We start from the raw sequence: 17379 nt of genomic DNA on the forward strand, positions 1-17379 counted from the left end.
CAGCCCTGGTATTTATTACACTTATTTGTCTTCTGCTGCTGTAGCCTATCCACTAAGAGGTTTGACGCGTTGTGTCTTCAGATATGCTCTTCTGCATTCCACTACTGTAATGCGTCACTTTGCTGCAAGCTTCGACCAGTCTGGCCCCTTCTCCTCTCATTAACAACGCGTTTCTGCCTGCAAAACTGCTGCTCACTGGATGTTTCGTTTTTCGCACGAAAAAAAAGTATATAGTCCAGAAGGACTACATTCACAGATTACTTTATTTGGAACACTCTACGAATACTGGGTAGGGCCTCCCTTTGCTCCCAAAACAGCCTCAATACGTTTTGGCATGGATTCCACAAGATGCTGAAAACATTCCTTTAAGATTCTATTCCATGTTGACATGATTGCATCACACAATTTCTGGAAATTTGTAATGGATGTTCATGAAACCAGTTTGAGAAGACTTTATTAGGTAGACCTGTACACCAGCTTGTTAATGAAAATATTTAATCAGCCAATCATGTGGCAACAACTAAATGCATAACACCATGCAGATGTGGTCAAGAGGTTCAGCTGTTATTCCGACCAAATGTCAGAATGGGAAGAAAATGTGATATAAGTGACTTTGACCGTGGAATGATTGTTGATGACAGACAGGGTGGTTTGAGTATCTCAGAAACTGCTGATCTCCTGTGATTTTCACACTCAACAGTCTCTAGGGTTTGCAGAGAATGGTGCAAAAAACATCCAATGAGCAGCAGTTCTGCAGACAAAAACATGTTGTTAATGACATACTTTGTTGTACGTCGCTCTGGATAAGAGCGTCTGCCAAATGCCAATAATGTAATGTAATGTAATGAGAAGGTCAGAGGAGAAGGGCCAGACTGGTCGAAGCTGACAAAAGTGACAGTGGATAGGCTACAGCAGCAGAAGACTTAATAAATCTAAAAATAAATTCATAAAATGCTCACTGCATGTATATCTAGAAGTAATCCAAAAATGACTAGTCCAGTCCAGAAGTAATCCAAAAGTGATTAGATTATTTAAATTTAATCTAAAAGATTGTTATGAATTAGATTTTAAGTCATGAAATCAGTATCAGATTACACTTCCAAAGTAATCTACTCAACACCGTTAGGCCATGGTGACGGTTTACCATTTCATTCAGTTTCATTCATTCTGCATAGGGGTGTTATACTCCATTCCTGGAGGCCTTTGCAAATCTTGTGGTTTCTTTACAATCAGTGACCAATTCTATTGTGTGTTGGGCTGCTGGGCTGCAGCAGGAATGACTGATTTTGGGAGCTTTTTCCGATAGCATTTGAACTCAGTCAGAACATAACCTTGTCTGGTTATCACATTTGTTTGCCCAGAATTTTCTCAGAGCATCGCTGTGCAATTCCGGGCAAGGTGTGCGCAACCCGCCTTTTTCAGTGAAACGTAAATGAAAACGCCCAAATTTGTAATCAGTGTTGCACGCTCCATTGCATATAAATGCTCCATATTTGGCTAATGTATTGAACCAACATTAAACAAATATTTCAATGAATTATGCGATTACCAGCTACAGTATGCCTACCTTAAATGCAAATAAGCATAGCCTACGCCATAAATCAACTGCTCCTTAACCCTTTAAGGTGCGAGAGCAAAAATCAAATAACTTAAATCACCACTGGTAATTGAAAGCATAGAGGTCAATAACACTGACTTGGGAAAAAAAACAAAAAACATTCCAGAAATGTTACGGGTAAACCAATAACTCAGGTACCCACCCCACCCAACCCATATTTTTAATTGGCCACGAAAAGTTCCCTCTATGACCGAGCATAAGGGATCCAAACACCATAACCACTCTGAAATGCCCTGTTCTTCTGCACTGGATATTAAAGCGGACAAAATGGGCTGGAAAGCAGATGTTCAGCTGTCATGCGGCTATGATGTGGAAACCACGCGGCGAACAAATTGAGTGACAATAATGGCCTTTATAGCCACATAGCTAATCCTGCTGTTTGCTCGGTACTACCTGTGCTCTGGTACTTATCGTGGCCTTGCCAATCCGTGTGGGGAATGGATCAAGCACCGCTTCTGTGCACCCCTTATTTGCGAGTGCTCACACTGTGGGGAGCATTTTTTTTAAAGCATTTTTTGGAAGGCAGGAAAGGTGGAGTACATAGGCCTAAATAAACCACAGAAATTGGGGATAGAATTGGATTAGATGGCGGAGTAGGCTACTTATCTCGGGTTAGGTGCTACTTATCTCAGGATCCGTTCCCCACACCACTTGGGGGCGGCCTGTAGTGTAGTGGTTAAGGTACATGACTGGGACCCACAAGGTCAGTGGTTCAAACCCCGGTGTAGCCACACAATAAGTTCCGCACAGCCATTGGGCCCTTGAGCAAGGCTCCCCTTAACCCTGCATTGCTCCAGGGGAGGGTTGTCTCCTGCTTAGTCTAATCAACTGTTCATCGCTCTGGATAAGAGCATCTGCCAAATGCCAATAATGTAATATAATGGTGTGCTGGGTACATGATACAGTGGTTCATGCTGTGGTGGTAGCCTACTCCACAATCATTGTTTTTTATTTCATTTTCCGTCTAATCCGATCCTCCTACAGAATTGTAACATACTGGAAACTTAACAATTATTTGTATTATGGGTCCAAGCTAGAACCCTATTATTTTTGTTCAGTTAAAAAAAACAAAAAAAACTTTTATCTTCTTATTATTCCCTATTCCCCCAGAAGGGGAAGAGATCTTCACTTCAAGTTGTGAGGTAACACGACATTAATGTTAGCTACAGTACATGATTTATGATGTAGGCCTGTTATGTGGGCCTGACTTAACATGTGCAAATGTTTAACATTAGTAAATAGTTTTGTATGCAGTGCAGAAGACCTTGCACGTAAACATGTATGCATAACATGATGAGATTATTGTTATTGTTGAATAAAGGGGAGGAACGGACAGCTCAGTGTGTCTGCTTCCATGGCCAGGGTTTGTGGTGTCTCTAAATGGCTTCTGTATGAACGGTTGAATAATGTCTTTCTATATACTCACCAAGCACTTTATTAGGAACATTTTTACTTCATTACAGCTACTTATTCATGAGATTATCTAACCAGCCAATTGTGTAGCAGCAGTGCAATGCACACAATCATGTAGATACGGGTCAGGAGCTTCAGTTAATGCTCGCATCAACCATCAGAATGAGGAAAAAATGTGATCTGAGTGACTTTGACTGAGGAATGATTGCTGGTGGCAGACAGGGTGGTTTGAGTATCTCCAGAAACTGCTGATCTCTTGGGATTTTCACGTACACTAGTCTCTAGAGTTTGCAAAGAATGGTGCAAAAAAACTAAAAAAATCCAGTGAGCAGCAGTTCTGCAGACAGAAACACCTTGTTAATGAGAGACGTCAGAGGAGAAGGGCCAGACTGGTCAAAGCTGACAGGAAGGTGACAGTAACGCAAATTCTGCAGAACTGTACTGTATATACATATTTGAAGTAAGTGAGCCAGGAAGTACTTATAACAGCGACATAACATTATATTATTATAGCAACATAATATTAGACATATAAAGACCTTTATCTAGTATCTGTAGTTATATAATGCTTTGCCCCTATAGCAGAAATGCAGTTGTTAATTGATCTGAAATCAAAGGGAGGCTTCTTAATTCCGCGTTGAATAGAGGTGTATTTGACATTGCTCATGTGTTGCTCATATTTGGTGAGTGTTGCTCATGTGTTTGCTCTTTGTGGGCATATATCTAATCTAAAGCAACTTGACTTCATCTGAAGTTCAAATAGAAACTGTGTTACTGCCCCAGCGCTGCCTTGGTGCCATTCACCTGTGCGTGTGGTGTGTGTGTGCGTGTGTGTGTGTGTACGTGCTTGCGTGTGTGTGTGCGTGTGGTGTGCATGTGTGTGTGTGTGCTTGCGAGTGTGTGTGTTTGTGTGTGTGTGCGTGTGGTGTGCGTGCGTGTGGTGTGCATGTGTGTGTGTGTGTGTGGTGTGCATGCGTGTGTGTGTTGTGCGTGTGGTGTGCGTGTGTGTGTGTGTGTGTGTGTGTGTGTGTGTGTGTGTGTGTGTGTGTGTGTGCGCGCGCGCGCGTGTGTGTTGTGAATGAGATTAGGAATGTGTCAGAAGGTCGTTTGTTTACAGGGCTTACAATCATCATTTGGAGGTGCTGGTGTTTGCATGTTCTGACTGGATGCCAGGGCAAGGTTTGGAGTGTATTTAAGGATGGCACCCAAGGTGCCCTGTCATATCAGTGGGCCCTCTTCAAGTGAGTATGGATTCACTTCAGCTGCTGCTGTTTGTCCGATTGCATGCATCTCTGCCATTGATTTCAATTCAGTAGTTAACACCTAATTTCATTGTATAGACTTCCACTGTTCACGTCTGTTTTTAAAGGAATTGCTACACTTTTATGAGAGAATAATGCTCAAAACTTTTTTGTCAGGTCCTGTGTGACTTTGTTACTTTGCTGACTGAGTTAGAAGTGTTCTTAAATGGTCTGTCTCTTGGTAATAATTGATGATGGACAGGGACATTAACACGTTGTTCATGTGTTTCAGCCATGGGGACCAGACTGTTACTGCCCTGTTTTCTGGTTCTGCTGTCATGTGGTAAGTGAAATATACATGTTTTAAATGGCAGTAGTCTACTGGGTAATCCTGTAAATTCTTATTCCTAGATACTAGTGCTAGTAAACTTGCATATGGCCCACTTTACCCTATAAGCTTGTTGCTGGACTTGACTATTTCATTGACAAATGAGGCTATTTCATTATTTATTGAAATGGGTTGGTACTCTAGCAGTCCGTGAGCAGTGGGGGAAATTTAGATTGCGATGAAACAATTAATTTAATTAAAGTCAGCAGGGAAAACGCATAATGGAAGCGTTCATAATAATTTCTTTCAAACCTTTTCTGGAAAGAAGGTAATATTTTCTCATGCCTTCTAAGTCTGTTGTCATGGTTACCGAAACCTGTTTCAGATTGGTCATTTTCTATTCTCTGCCAATATTGAACTTGCTCATAAGTGTAGTTTTATTAATTTAGAAATATTATGCCCTGAAAACATGCCAAGGAAATTTATGAACACATTTGGCCAGAAGTGCATTATTGCCGATCAGAGGAGAGTAAAAATCTTTGAGTTCCATCTCATTAAATTTTAATACACACCATTAAAATCACTGAATATCAGCCAATTGATAGTGGCTTGCAATCTGCTATAATCAACAAAAAAACAAAACATTGTTGAACATTTTGAGCTTATAATTTGCTAAAATCTATGGAGTAATGAAGCTCATTTTGTGAAATTGGTGTGTCCAAGAATAACATAATTGTACCAGACAATGATTTAGGTGATATTATATCTTACATACAGTATCTGTTCACTTAATATTTTAGATAGAATAACTCATGTATTCTTGAAATCCTGGTTCTGGCAGAAGGGTTTCAGTTGGCTGGGATGATCCACTCATTGCACACCAGTGACCCTCTCTGTCTGATCAGGCGGCAGTCAGCGTTGTCAATCCAGTGAGTCAGTTAAGCTGCATATGAAGTGTTTTCTTCCCACTAAAGCCTGATTTACACTTGACCCGGCGGGCTCCCTGTGGAACGGCCATAAAGGTACTGCTTAGAGACTCCATGCGGCGGTCGCCTTCATGGATTCAGTCTTTTCAGTCTGGTGCAGTCAGCAGCGCGGGCTACAGAGTAAATGAAATAGATTTGTTTGATAATGCGGATGAATATTGACCACGCCGGAATGTTACAATTTATTTGCAAGAAGCCGCCGCATTAGCGCTGTAGACCCACGCCCATTAAACGCAGTTTGGTAAAAATAAAATAAAACCCGGCCAGCTTCACATACCTGGGAGCGGAGCACACGCGTGTCTGTGCCCTCCCCGATCGATAGCAGCCACTGCCACACAGGGCAGGATCAATTCAGCACAGGATAAAAAGTGGGTAAAGTTAAATGTCTGAAATCACAACCTATTTGTTCGCATTTATTTTGACTAAACACATTTTTATCTGAATTTCTATGTTATGTTATTTCCATTATTTATTATAAATCATGTTATTAGTGAATATGTTATTAAACGTTAGTCTGTGCGGAGGTACAGCCACAGAGCAGCAAGGGATCCCACATCCCATTTTCACTGATCGGAAAAGAGTATGTCACTGCCATCTCACGTGAACATTGATTTCGCATTGATTTGCTGGGGCATGAAAAAAAACAAAAAAAAACAATTGTAGACTTCTCGCCTGAAACTAAACTAGAGGAGGATGAGATCCCGTTAAGAACTCTGCAGTACAAATGACTTGAATATTGAATTAGGTTACGCAAACTACAGTTCGCGGGGCGGCACGGATGGTGCAGTGGGTAGCACTGCCGCCTCACAGCAAGGAGGTCCTGGGTTCGAATCCCCGTTGGCCGGGGCCTCTCTGTGCGGAGTTTGCATGTTCTCCCCGTGTCTGCGTGGGTTTCCTCCGGGTACTCCGGTTTCCTCCCACAGTCCAAAGACATGCACGTTAGGCTGATTGGAGAGTCTAAATTGCCCATAGGTATGAGTGTGTGAGTGAATGGTGTGTGTGCCCTGCGATAGACTGGCGACCTGTCCAGGGTGTATTCCTGCCTTTCGCCCAATGTATGCTGGGATAGGCTCCAGCCCCCCTGCGACCCTGATCAGGATAAGCGGGTTCAGATAATGGATGGATGGAAACTACAGTTCGCCACCATGTCAATTTGTCGATCCCTCTCGCCTACTCGTCCTTTGAACCGGTGCTCTTTAAATAACGCGTGGACGGCTGACTGCTTCCTCTGCTCTGACCGTTTATCAAGCCGCGAAACGTGCAAATGCGATGTCTCCACCCGAAGCTGTGCATTATGGGATTGTAAATGAGAGAGGATTGCGTGCCGGGCAGGCACCTGCTGTTGGGAGTGTACTCCAGTGGTATTTAAATTGAGATTTGAGACCACGTAGTCCTTGACTGCTGTTGATATTAAACTGCTGTTGTGCCAGAACCATTATCCTTTATCTGTAGTATGGCAGATAAAAAGCTCTTTGTGGGACTAATGTAGTGGTACAGTGTGTCCAATCCCCTGAAAGAAAGAATCAAACATATTGATTAAAATCCCACCATCCAATTGGATTTGAGGCAAGGGGCTTATTTCAGGAGTGCTGATGATTAAATTATTTCTTAATGCTTGTACAGAACTCTGTGTAATGTCTACAGAGGACAGTGGACTACATATTTTAAAGGAATGATTTGACTTCTCGGTTTCAGTCCACAATATGCATGTGTCTTGACTCACCTTTGTTCTGTCTGTCTTAACTATAATTTCATAATGGACAAATTTAATAATGACAAGTTCAGACACTGGACCCAAAAACACTTGATCTCCATCAGAGGGCATATGTAATCTGTAATTTACATGTGGTAGAACATGGATTACACTAAGCACTTATGCCACATAGACATTGAGATTTATTGCTCTTAAAGTTGCTGGTGGCACTACTTTGCAAGTTACTGTACTGTAGGACTTTTTGGATTTTTCAATATTATTGAGAACCGATAGAGTCCTTAATTGACACTCAGCACGCAGGCATTTTCTAAAAAATAAAAATAAAAAAAAGATTTGAAATGAGATTCTTCGCTGTGATTGGCATGGACTAGTAGGGGGCAATTCGGTACATGTAATGGCTTGTTATGTTTGTGATCTGTGTAGTCGGTAGGGGCTGTGTCGTGCTTGTTAATGCAGTTTAATTAGTGTGCAATCATTGCTGTTGTTTGGCACCCCACACACAGTGTGTGCTTTTGCTAATTAACAACATGACTCTGAGGCGAGCGACCCTAGTGCTGTAATGCCACACAGACAGTCAATGCTTTCACCTGCCAATGTGATCACAGCACATTCAATAACCTGCTGTATTTAGACAAGATGTGATGGACGTGTCTCCATTACTTTGAGCAGGGTCAACAGCTTTTTGATTTTTATTTTTCTGCAAATGAATGCAGAAGAATGTGAGGAATGGAAAAAGATAAAGTAAATTGAAAGAGACATTTGATCATCTTCCTGTACATACTGAACAATTTCCCCATCAAAAAAAAAATATTAACAGGGTGTTTTGTTGCAAAAGAGCTCAGTCAACCTTCCCCGTATAAATAAAGATGAATAATAATAATAATAATAATGATGATAATAATGATAATAATAATTATGATAATAATAAAGAAACCATCGCAGTAGTATGTGATCACCATCATATCTATGCTATGAAACTCTCGTAGAGAAAATATGAAAGGGCTTTGTAAAAAAAGAAATTGGTGTTGCTAGTCAATACCTAGGTTTGTGATCTTAAGGTAAGAGACACCACTGCACTACTGCTACTTTTTAATGCTTTTGTAGTGTTAAGCCAGATTTAAAATGGGTTTTGTTCTACCTTTCCCCCATGTACAACATGTCTGCTTCTCAATGGGGCTGAGGGGGCGTTCATTGAACCTCTCTCTGGGTGTCTTGCAGCACTCTGCTATGCTGGGTCTGCCGGGAAAGAGTTTGCCACCGCCTTCATGCAGAACTACCTGCCACACTATGGGAAAGCCCGCCTCCAGATCCAGATCTCTGCCCTGCACGCCGACACTAAGGTGAAGGTGAGCGTGCCTTCGCTGCATTTCGTCCAGGAGAAGACGCTCGGCGCTGGGGAAGGCACCGTCATCCAGCTGCCTGCTAACATGGAGATGGACGGCTCCCAGAGGACACCTAAAACGGTCCGGATCGAGGCCAACCAGGAAGTGACGGTGGTCTCCCTAAACTTCAAGCGGTACACCGCTGACACCGCGGTGGTCTACCCCGTATCAGAGTGGGGGACCGAATACTATATCTTCACTCCCAGCTCCCCCCCCCCGGGGACCTTCAAAGAATTCTCCATCACCAACCACAAGCAGCGCAACACGGTCCAGATCTTCCCCCGGGCGCCAGTGCGGTTCCAGGGAAAGCACTATGCCCCCGGCAATAAGATCAGCATAGAGCTGCAGCCTTATGAGAGCATGCAGATCCAGGGCATGCATGACCTAACGGGCAGCCGGGTGCTCTCCACTCTCCCGGTAGCAGTGTCCAGTGGCCACACCTGCACCTGGAAGTTCTCCAAATGCAACCATGTGTACGAGCAGCTGGTGCCTGTCCAGAACTGGGGCAAGAATTTTCTGGTGGCACCCCTGCACTTCCAAACCCGCTATGACAGTGTCTATGTTCAGGCTTCTCAGACCACACGGGTAGTGCTCAAATCAGGCGGCAGGGATAAGGTGCTGCGCCTGAACAAGGGTCAGGCCCAGGAGATCCAGATTACAAAGGACAATGGTGTCCTCATCACCGCCGACCATGGCATCCAAGTCCTTTACCTATTCAACGGGGTCCGTGTAAGCCGCTCGCTGATGTACGACCCGTTTCTCATGACCGTGTTGCCCACTGACCGCTTCTGCTCCTCGTACACTCTGGACGGGCAGGCTGACTTTGACAACAAGGCCATCTTCCTGGTTCGCAACGGTGACATGGCTGGGCTCAGGTTTGACAACGCCCCCCTGCCCAGGAATGTGGCATTCCAGCGTATAGATGGGACAGAGTTCTCCTGGGCTGAGGTACCCTTCAAGGCTGGAGCGGGCCGTCATAGTGCCGCCCACCCCACTGCATCCTTTGGGGTCTACAGCATTGGTGTGAGCCAAATGAATGGGTATGGAGCCCCAGCACAATGTGGCCAATCAGGTAGGTCCATCATGCGACCCCAACGCCATTCTTCAGCTCTCACCTTAAATGTTCCCTTTAGAGTAGGCTTTTCCAAACCTTTTTCTGATGCAACCCCAAAAGAGTGTTCACAACACCCCACCCACACACTCAGCTCATGCCTAACAACACCGTGACTATACTAATGATAAAGCACAACCTCTCATGGCTTACTGTTTTATTACAGTTGGGTTGTTGTGATGTTCAATATGTAGTATCCTCACATGTAGTACATTCACATATTTTAAAGAGATGTTTTTCCCTCCAAAACAGTTTGGAAACCTTTACAGTCCGTCTTGTTCCCCCTTTCGATTTCTCCAGGTGCAGGTCCTCCCCCACTTTCCTGCAGTACAATAACATGCAGCAAAGACCAGGAATGTCAGATGAAAGACGGATTCCCAACCTGTGTTGACAAAAAACCATCGGGCATCTGCTGGGCGATGGGCGACCCCCACTACCGCACGTTCGACGGCCGTAAATTCAACTTCATGGGCACCTGCACCTACATCATTGCCAAGAACTGTCAGGCCAATGATGGCCTGCCCCCTTTCCAGGTTGAGACCAAGAACGAGAACCGTGGAAACATCCGGGTCTCATACGTGGGCCTGGTCACAGTTAAGGTCTACGGAATCACCATCACGGTGGCCCGCTCCGAGAATGGACTTGTTAGGGTAAATATTTCTCATTGCAGCAATGACCCGTTCATTCAAGAGGCTGGGGGGCATGAAGGACTATCACTGTTTCTCTCACTTCCCACCTGTTTAAGATGCTGGTTTTACATATTCAGTTTCTATATGATCATAATGGTTACTCTGGTTTCTAATGTCCTCCAGGTTGACTACAGCCTCTACAGACTCCCGGTGGTCCTGGAGCACGATAAGTTGAAGCTGTTCCAGAGGGGCCGGACTGTGGTGATCGAAACAGATTTTGGCTTGACGGTGCAGTATGACTGGGAGTCTTATGTGGTGGTCACCCTTTCTGGTACCTTTGCTGGCAAGGTGTGTGGCCTGTGTGGCAACTTCAATGGCAACTCCAAAGATGACTTTGCCACGCCCGGCGGCTCCCAGGCGCCCAATGCGGTCGACTTTGGCCGCAGCTGGAAGGTTTGTACCTTTATGTGTACCTAATTGGTGCATACAAACTCCTTAGCCTATGTGTTTGTCATGCTATTTGCTAACCAGTTGGACAGTTACAAAGTTGATGCCGTTAGAGTCGCCCTGTTGGCATTAGTTTCCCATCTGTGGCCACAGCTTTTCTCCAGCTCATCGGTAGCCTTGTGTAGTATTCTGTAGTTCATGGTGGAGTGGAGCGTTGAGAAACATCCAGCGCTGATAACCCATGACCTGAAACATCCAGTGCTGATAACCCGTGACCTGAAACATACAGCGTTGATAACCCGTGACCTGAACATTACAGGTTCCAGGCCTCGACAGTGACGCGCTCTGCCGAGACGAATGCTCGGGACAGTGCGAGAAGTGCGAACACAGCCTGCTGAAGCGCTGGGAGGGCAAGGCCTTCTGTGGCCTCATCACGCTCCTTGTGGACGGGCCCTTCCATTTGTGCCACGCCTCCATCGACCCGCACATCTACTTTGACAACTGCGTGTACGACGTGTGCATGGGCGACGGGCTGAAGCACTTCCTGTGCCAGGCTCTGGAGGGCTACACCAGTGCCTGCCAGGCGGCCGGAATCAAAGTGTTCGACTGGAGGAAGCTTGCCCATTGCCGTGAGTAATGCCGTGAGAAATGTTTATTTGTGGGCCCTCTATATCATTCTTCTGTGTTGTAGCTTAGTCTTTCCTGTTGCGGTACACTCTGTTACGGTGCTTATAGTGCCTATTTATGCTTGCTGTTGATTGCCATAATTGCTTTGTCGATGGCTTCCCACGAAAGTAGAATGAATAAGTAACATGCCGCAATAAATTCCTATGCGACAACAGAGGTTCAAAAAATTTGGTTTTGATTGATTCCTGTCGGTTAACCCCCCCCTCCCAGCTGCCAAGTGTCCGGCACACAGCCACTACGAGCTGTGTGGGCCCGCCTGCCCAGCCACCTGTGCGGACCCCACTGCCCCCTCCAAATGCCGGGCCCGCTGTGTGGAGAGCTGCACCTGTGATGCTGGCTACGTTCTGAGCGGGGGCAAATGCATACCCTCGCGGAGCTGCGGCTGCCCTTACGAGGGCCGGCATGTCCCGCCCGGAGAGTCCTTCTGGGGCGACAAAGCCTGCCACAAACGGTGCTACTGCAACCCCGTCAACAACCAGGTGCACTGCAAGGACACCAGCTGCAAGGCTGGGCAGCTGTGCCAGGTGGTGAAGGGCATTAGGGACTGCCACCCCGTCTCCCACAGCACCTGTTCCGCTACAGGAGACCCCCACTACCTCACCTTTGACGGGCGTCGCTACAACTTCCAGGGCACCTGCGTGTACCAGCTGGTGGGCGTCTGCTCCAAAGACCCTGACCTTGTGCCCTTCGAGGTGCTGGTGCAGAACGACTTCCGGGGCAGCAGGGTGGTATCATACACCAAGCTGGTGGAGGTCAAAGTGTACGGCCTGAGCATCGACATCAGCAGGGGGAACAGAGGGAAAGTCCTGGTGAGTCCTTTTTCTTTTGGGTTTGGGAGCATGAAAATGGTTTCACATCATACAAAAATAGTGCATCTCATCATGCGGCTAACATTAACCTTCATTTGGCAGGTCGACTGACTTAGAATATAATTATCCAGTTACAATGACTTGTTCAACTTCAGTTGGTGTTCATTCATAGGCTAACTGTCCATGGGCTAATGATGTGTGGAATTTTTCTGATCATTTTTCCCCCCCTTGCAGGTAAATGGAGAGCTCACCCACTTGCCAGTGTACCTGGAAGATGGCAAGGTGTACATCTACAAGAGCGGCTGGTACGCAGTGGTCAAGACCAACTTTGGGCTGAAGGTGTCGTTTGACTGGAACAGCGCCGTCCACGTCACCCTCCCCAGCACCTACAGGGATGCCGTGTGCGGCCTGTGCGGCAACTACAACGGCAAAAAACAGGATGACCTGACGGAGAAAGGCGGCAAGGTCACGGCCAGCGCCATCGATTTTGGCAAGAGCTGGCGCTTGGCGGAGATCCCAGGCTGCATCCACGGCTGCAAGGGTGCCTGCCCCGACTGCGACATCACACAGAAGCGGCAGTACGAAACCAACGCTTTCTGCGGCCTCCTGCGTGACCCCAAGGGGCCCTTCCGCGACTGCCACACCAAGGTGGACCCCGCCGGGGCTTTTGAGGACTGTGTCTACGACGTCTGCCTCTACAAGGGCCGGAAGGATGTGCTGTGCAAGGCCATCACCGACTACACCACAGCCTGCCAGGAGAGTGGGGCCAAGGTCTACCCCTGGCGCTCTGAAAAGTTCTGCCGTGAGTGTTCTGGCCATAGGGGCGCATCCCCTTTATTGTCAATGGTTGCCATTATACAGCACCTTTATCCAAAGCGCCGTACAATTGATGCTTCTCATTCATCCATTCCTACACATGCTCACACACCAACAGCTAACGGCTGCCATGCAAAGCACCAACCAGCTCATCAGGAGCATTCGGGGGTCAGGTCTCTTGCTCAGGGACACTTCAAACTGGCAACCCTACGACTGCCAGATGACTGCTCTTACCGCCTTAGCCAATGTCACCTATTTGTCTCTTATTTCAGTTTTAGAAATTTATTTTCAAAAGGAGTACACAGCTGCCCTCTTTTGTTTTAGGTTTGTCTTATTCAGACAGAAAGCAGAGAGAGTAATGGCTAGAGAAGGGATCACAGCTCAGCAGGTGCTATGGCAGGGGATGAACCCTCATTAGTGTGTGGACTGTAGCCTGAGGTTTTGCTGCCCTATTGACTGTACCACACATCTGGCCTTTAATAATGAGTGATCCAATAATGACTAACACTTGCTTGTTAGCCAGATTAGACAAATCAAACCTTGGTGGCCCTGGTGAAAATGGACTCTCCGTTTCATATAAAATGTCATTTTTCATTTTGAAAATTCTATTCCTCCCATCCCTCAGCTACCAAATGCCAATCGAACAGCCACTATGAGGTGTGCAGCACTGGCTGCCCAACCACCTGTCAGAGCCTATCCCCACCCCTGGGCTGCGATTCGCTGTGCCAGGAGGGCTGTACCTGTAATGAGGGCTTCATCCTGAGCGGAGACCGCTGCGTGCCCTTCTCCCAGTGCGGCTGTGCCTACAGCGACCGCTACTACCGCATCGGCGATGTCTTCTACCCCAACGGGAAGTGCAACGAGGAGTGCACCTGTACGAAGGACGGAGAGGTAGGACTCAGAGGGGGATGGGGGTGTGTGCACTGTCCGCTAAAGAAGCTATTGGCATTAGCGCTGCCTGCTGAAGAAGCCAACGGCTTTAGCGCTGTCCAATAAAGAAGATATAGAAGACAATGGGAATGTCAGGCAAACATTATTCCAAAATACCTCAAAATGTTAGTCTTGTTTAGCAAAAAGATAAAATAAATAAGATTTTAAAGGCTGCCCAGCCCTGTTCCTGGAGATCTGTTGTCCTGTTGGTTTTCATTTCAACCCTGAGTGCTACTCAATGAGTTCTCTAGCTATTGAATAAGGTGTGTTTGTTAGGGTTGGAGTGAAAGCCTTTAGAACAGTAGATCTCCAGAAACAGGGTTGTGCAGCCCTGCGTTAGAGTATGGGACATTCAACAAAAAAAACATACTCCCTCGTGAGAATAAGTCCTCAGAAGGAAGGTCCTTGAAAGAAAGTGTATGTGGCTTCACTGAGGTTTTTGGAAAGTCCTTGGACTTTTGCATTCAAAACACTGTTGATTCCTGATGAAATTTACTTTGATAATTCAGCAGTTTTCATTACCGGCAACTCAAAATGCTTCAGAAACTAATACAGAATATAGAATGAGTAAATTATGTACAAAATTAAATAAGATCGAGAAAGTTGAGAGATAATTGGGAAAGTAACCCTACTTCGGAATCATAAAATTCCTTTTGACTAGCCATTTAACTGCTACGTAAAACACCATCTTGTCAGCCTCAATTGTGCACCTGCTATAGCACTTAGCCTTATGTCGCCAGGTGATGCTATGGCTGCTACTATCAGCAGCCTTGTGCCGTCTCTACCCGTAAATGTTTTTGAGTGCGCTGGACGATAATGCCTTCATGTAAACGCTGGCAGGTGGTGTGCAAGGAGTTCTCCTGCGGGCCCAACGAGAAGTGTGAGGTGGCGGAAGGGGTACGGAAGTGCCAGCCCGTGGGCTCAGGAGTTTGCGTGGCATCCGGCGACCCCCACTACACCTCCTTCGACGGGCGTCACTTCGACTTCCAGGGAACCTGCACCTACACGCTGGCCAAGGGCTGCGGCCTGGAGGGAACACACCTGGTGGCCTTCTCCGTGCAGGTGCAGAACGAGAGGTGGACACCGGCCTGGTGGAAGAGGGTGTCCGTCACTGAGCTGGTGGCCGTTGAGGTCTACGGCTACACGCTGATCATGCGGGAGAACACTCCGGGCGTTCTGGTGAGGGAGAGAGCGGCCCTTGCGACTGCCTTGTGCAGGGTTTTGGCTTCAGGGTTATGTCCATGTTATCATATTATTTTTAAATAAATGTATTTAAGGTGATCTAATTGTGTGACTAGATTACATTTTGATGGGCTGAAGAGCCTCTTGTTGTCATTACATACTCTAGTTTTAGGTTATTTTACATGCCTTGGATGAATTTGAAAGCCCATCTCCCAAAACACCCAATTTGCTTGATATTGTTTTTTGGATTGGACTTGTGCTGTATTTCTTTATAATTCATTAAGTCTTAAGTTCCAAGTGCAATTTAGCAGCTGCCCCTGTCAGAAACAAGAATCCAGGTAGAAAAATTGACCAGCTCAGCTGTAGTGACATTTGATAATGCAGACCCGACAGCTGTGAATTAATTCAGGAGAAATCAAATTGTACTATACTTAACAGTTACAATCCCCTCCCACCCAAACCAGGTCAATGGTGTGTTGAACAATCTACCACTGAATCTGAATGACGGGGAGGTGGTGGTCTACCAGGAGGGCAAACACTACACCCTGAAGACCAAATTTGGCCTCATCGTGACCTACGACCTTGTGTACCATGTCACTGTCACCGTCCCGGGCAACTACCGCGGGAAGACCTGTGGCCTGTGCGGCAACTTCAATGGAAACAAGAATGACGAGTACCGCCTACCCAATGGAAGGCTCAGCAAGGACGTCAACGCCTTCGGGGCTGCGTGGAAGGTGGCCATCCCAGGGGTGGTCTGCGACGACGGCTGCTCTGGCAACAAGTGCCCCAAGTGCGACCCCAAGCAGAAGGCCATCTTCCAGAAGCCCAGCTACTGCGGCATCCTCAGCGATCCCAAGGGGCCCTTCGCCGCCTGCCACGCCAAGCTGGACCCTGAACCCTACTACGCTGACTGCATCTTCGACATCTGCACGTCCAACGGCGACCGCAAGGTGCTGTGCGACAGTGCCGCGTCCTACGCGCTCAACTGCCACATCGCCGGCGTCGACGTCAAGAGCTGGAGGAGCCCCTCCTTCTGCCGTAAGCGTGACCGCGCCTGAGCCCAGCATTCTGAGCTGTCTGTCTGAATGCTGTCTCACCTGCGTATTCCTGCTCAGGGTCAGGTGGGCTGGAGCCTATCCCAGTGTGCATTGAGCAGGAGGCAGGAATACCCCCATCGCAGGGCCATTCTTAGCTAATCAATCACAATGTATAACCAAGATAAGGCGCTGCTTTCAGGAAAATTCATTGAGGGTAAAAAATGTTATTATTTTTCTGTTGACGAAATACATTTTCCTGAGTGCTGCTCTTAAGCCTCATTACTTCACAAAATACAATCAGGGTGGCTGAAGCAAAGGCTAGCTTTTACATTGGTCCCTTTGACTGAGTTTTGAACTCTCTGCTTTAAAGAAAGGCCCACGCCAAGCTGGAATGATTAGTGCAGGCTGTGACAGGTTAGTCAGAAGGTAGCAGGTCTATTTTCTTATGCTTTCCCCCAGCTCTGTGCACTGTTCTTCCATGACAAACTTAATTAAATAAAAGTAAGAGACCTCAGTTTTCAAAATTGCTCTTCTGGTAATCACAATTTTTTTTAAAAGAGGGGTTTGTTGGCAACCACATTCCAGCACTGCACTGCACACTGCTGGCTCGATGGCCCAAGTCTCAGCTCTTGAAGGGCTGTTGGCTGTTTTTGGAATCTGGAGGAAATGGTTTTAATGGTGCATCATGTGCATTAATGTAGTCTCGTAGCTGAAACCTAGAATGTAAGCTCAAGCAAAGAAATTCAATAAACAATGAATGAAGTTGGGCAGCACGGATGCTGCAGTGAGTAGCACTGCCTCCTCACAGCAAGGAGGTCCTGGGTTTGAATCCCGGTTGGCCGGGACCTGTCTGTGTGGAGTTTGCATGTTCTCCCCGTGTTTGCGTGGATTTCCTCCAGGTACTCCAGTTTCCTCCCACAGTCAAAGGACATGCATCTAATGGTGTGTGTGCCCTGCGATGGACTGGCGACCTTTCCAGGGTGTATCCCTGCCTTTCGCCAAATATATGCTGGGATAGGCTCCTGCCCCCCTGCAACCCTGTTCAAGAT

The 17379-nt window shown here is 46.6% G+C and overlaps 2 protein-coding genes across 2 annotated transcripts; both read left to right on the top strand.

Annotated features, from left to right (window-relative positions):
- Positions 1-4489: 4489 nt before the first annotated feature.
- Positions 4490-10129, top strand: LOC133136275 (IgGFc-binding protein-like). The gene is made up of 3 exons (XM_061253644.1): positions 4490-4615; positions 8519-9754; positions 10122-10129. Exons 1-3 carry the CDS (start codon positions 4567-4569, stop codon positions 10127-10129), a joined length of 1293 nt encoding a protein of 430 aa, XP_061109628.1. The 5' UTR covers positions 4490-4566.
- Positions 10130-10141: 12 nt separating this feature from the next.
- LOC133136329 (IgGFc-binding protein-like) lies at positions 10142-16351 on the top strand. The gene is made up of 8 exons (XM_061253773.1): positions 10142-10443; positions 10606-10875; positions 11189-11498; positions 11767-12365; positions 12600-13167; positions 13807-14072; positions 14952-15290; positions 15758-16351. The coding sequence occupies exons 1-8, from the start codon at positions 10213-10215 to the stop codon at positions 16349-16351; spliced, it is 3177 nt and encodes a 1058-aa protein (XP_061109757.1). The 5' UTR covers positions 10142-10212.
- Positions 16352-17379: the final 1028 nt, after the last annotated feature.

The sequence above is a fragment of the Conger conger genome, chromosome 1, assembly GCF_963514075.1.
Source record: "Conger conger chromosome 1, fConCon1.1, whole genome shotgun sequence".
Classification (NCBI taxonomy): domain Eukaryota; kingdom Metazoa; phylum Chordata; class Actinopteri; order Anguilliformes; family Congridae; genus Conger; species Conger conger.

Bases quoted from the DNA above. Each gene is read 5' to 3' on its own strand.
- LOC133136275 (XM_061253644.1), top strand. From the start codon at position 4,567: ATGGGGACCAGACTGTTACTGCCCTGTTTTCTGGTTCTGCTGTCATGT. The intron at 4,616-8,518 runs GTAAGTGAAATA...GGTGTCTTGCAG, and splicing joins TCTGGTTCTGCTGTCATGTG to CACTCTGCTATGCTGGGTCT.
- LOC133136329 (XM_061253773.1), top strand. From the start codon at position 10,213: ATGGGCGACCCCCACTACCGCACGTTCGACGGCCGTAAATTCAACTTC. The intron at 13,168-13,806 runs GTGAGTGTTCTG...CCCATCCCTCAG, and splicing joins GCGCTCTGAAAAGTTCTGCC to CTACCAAATGCCAATCGAAC. The intron at 15,291-15,757 runs GTGAGGGAGAGA...CACCCAAACCAG, and splicing joins AGAACACTCCGGGCGTTCTG to GTCAATGGTGTGTTGAACAA.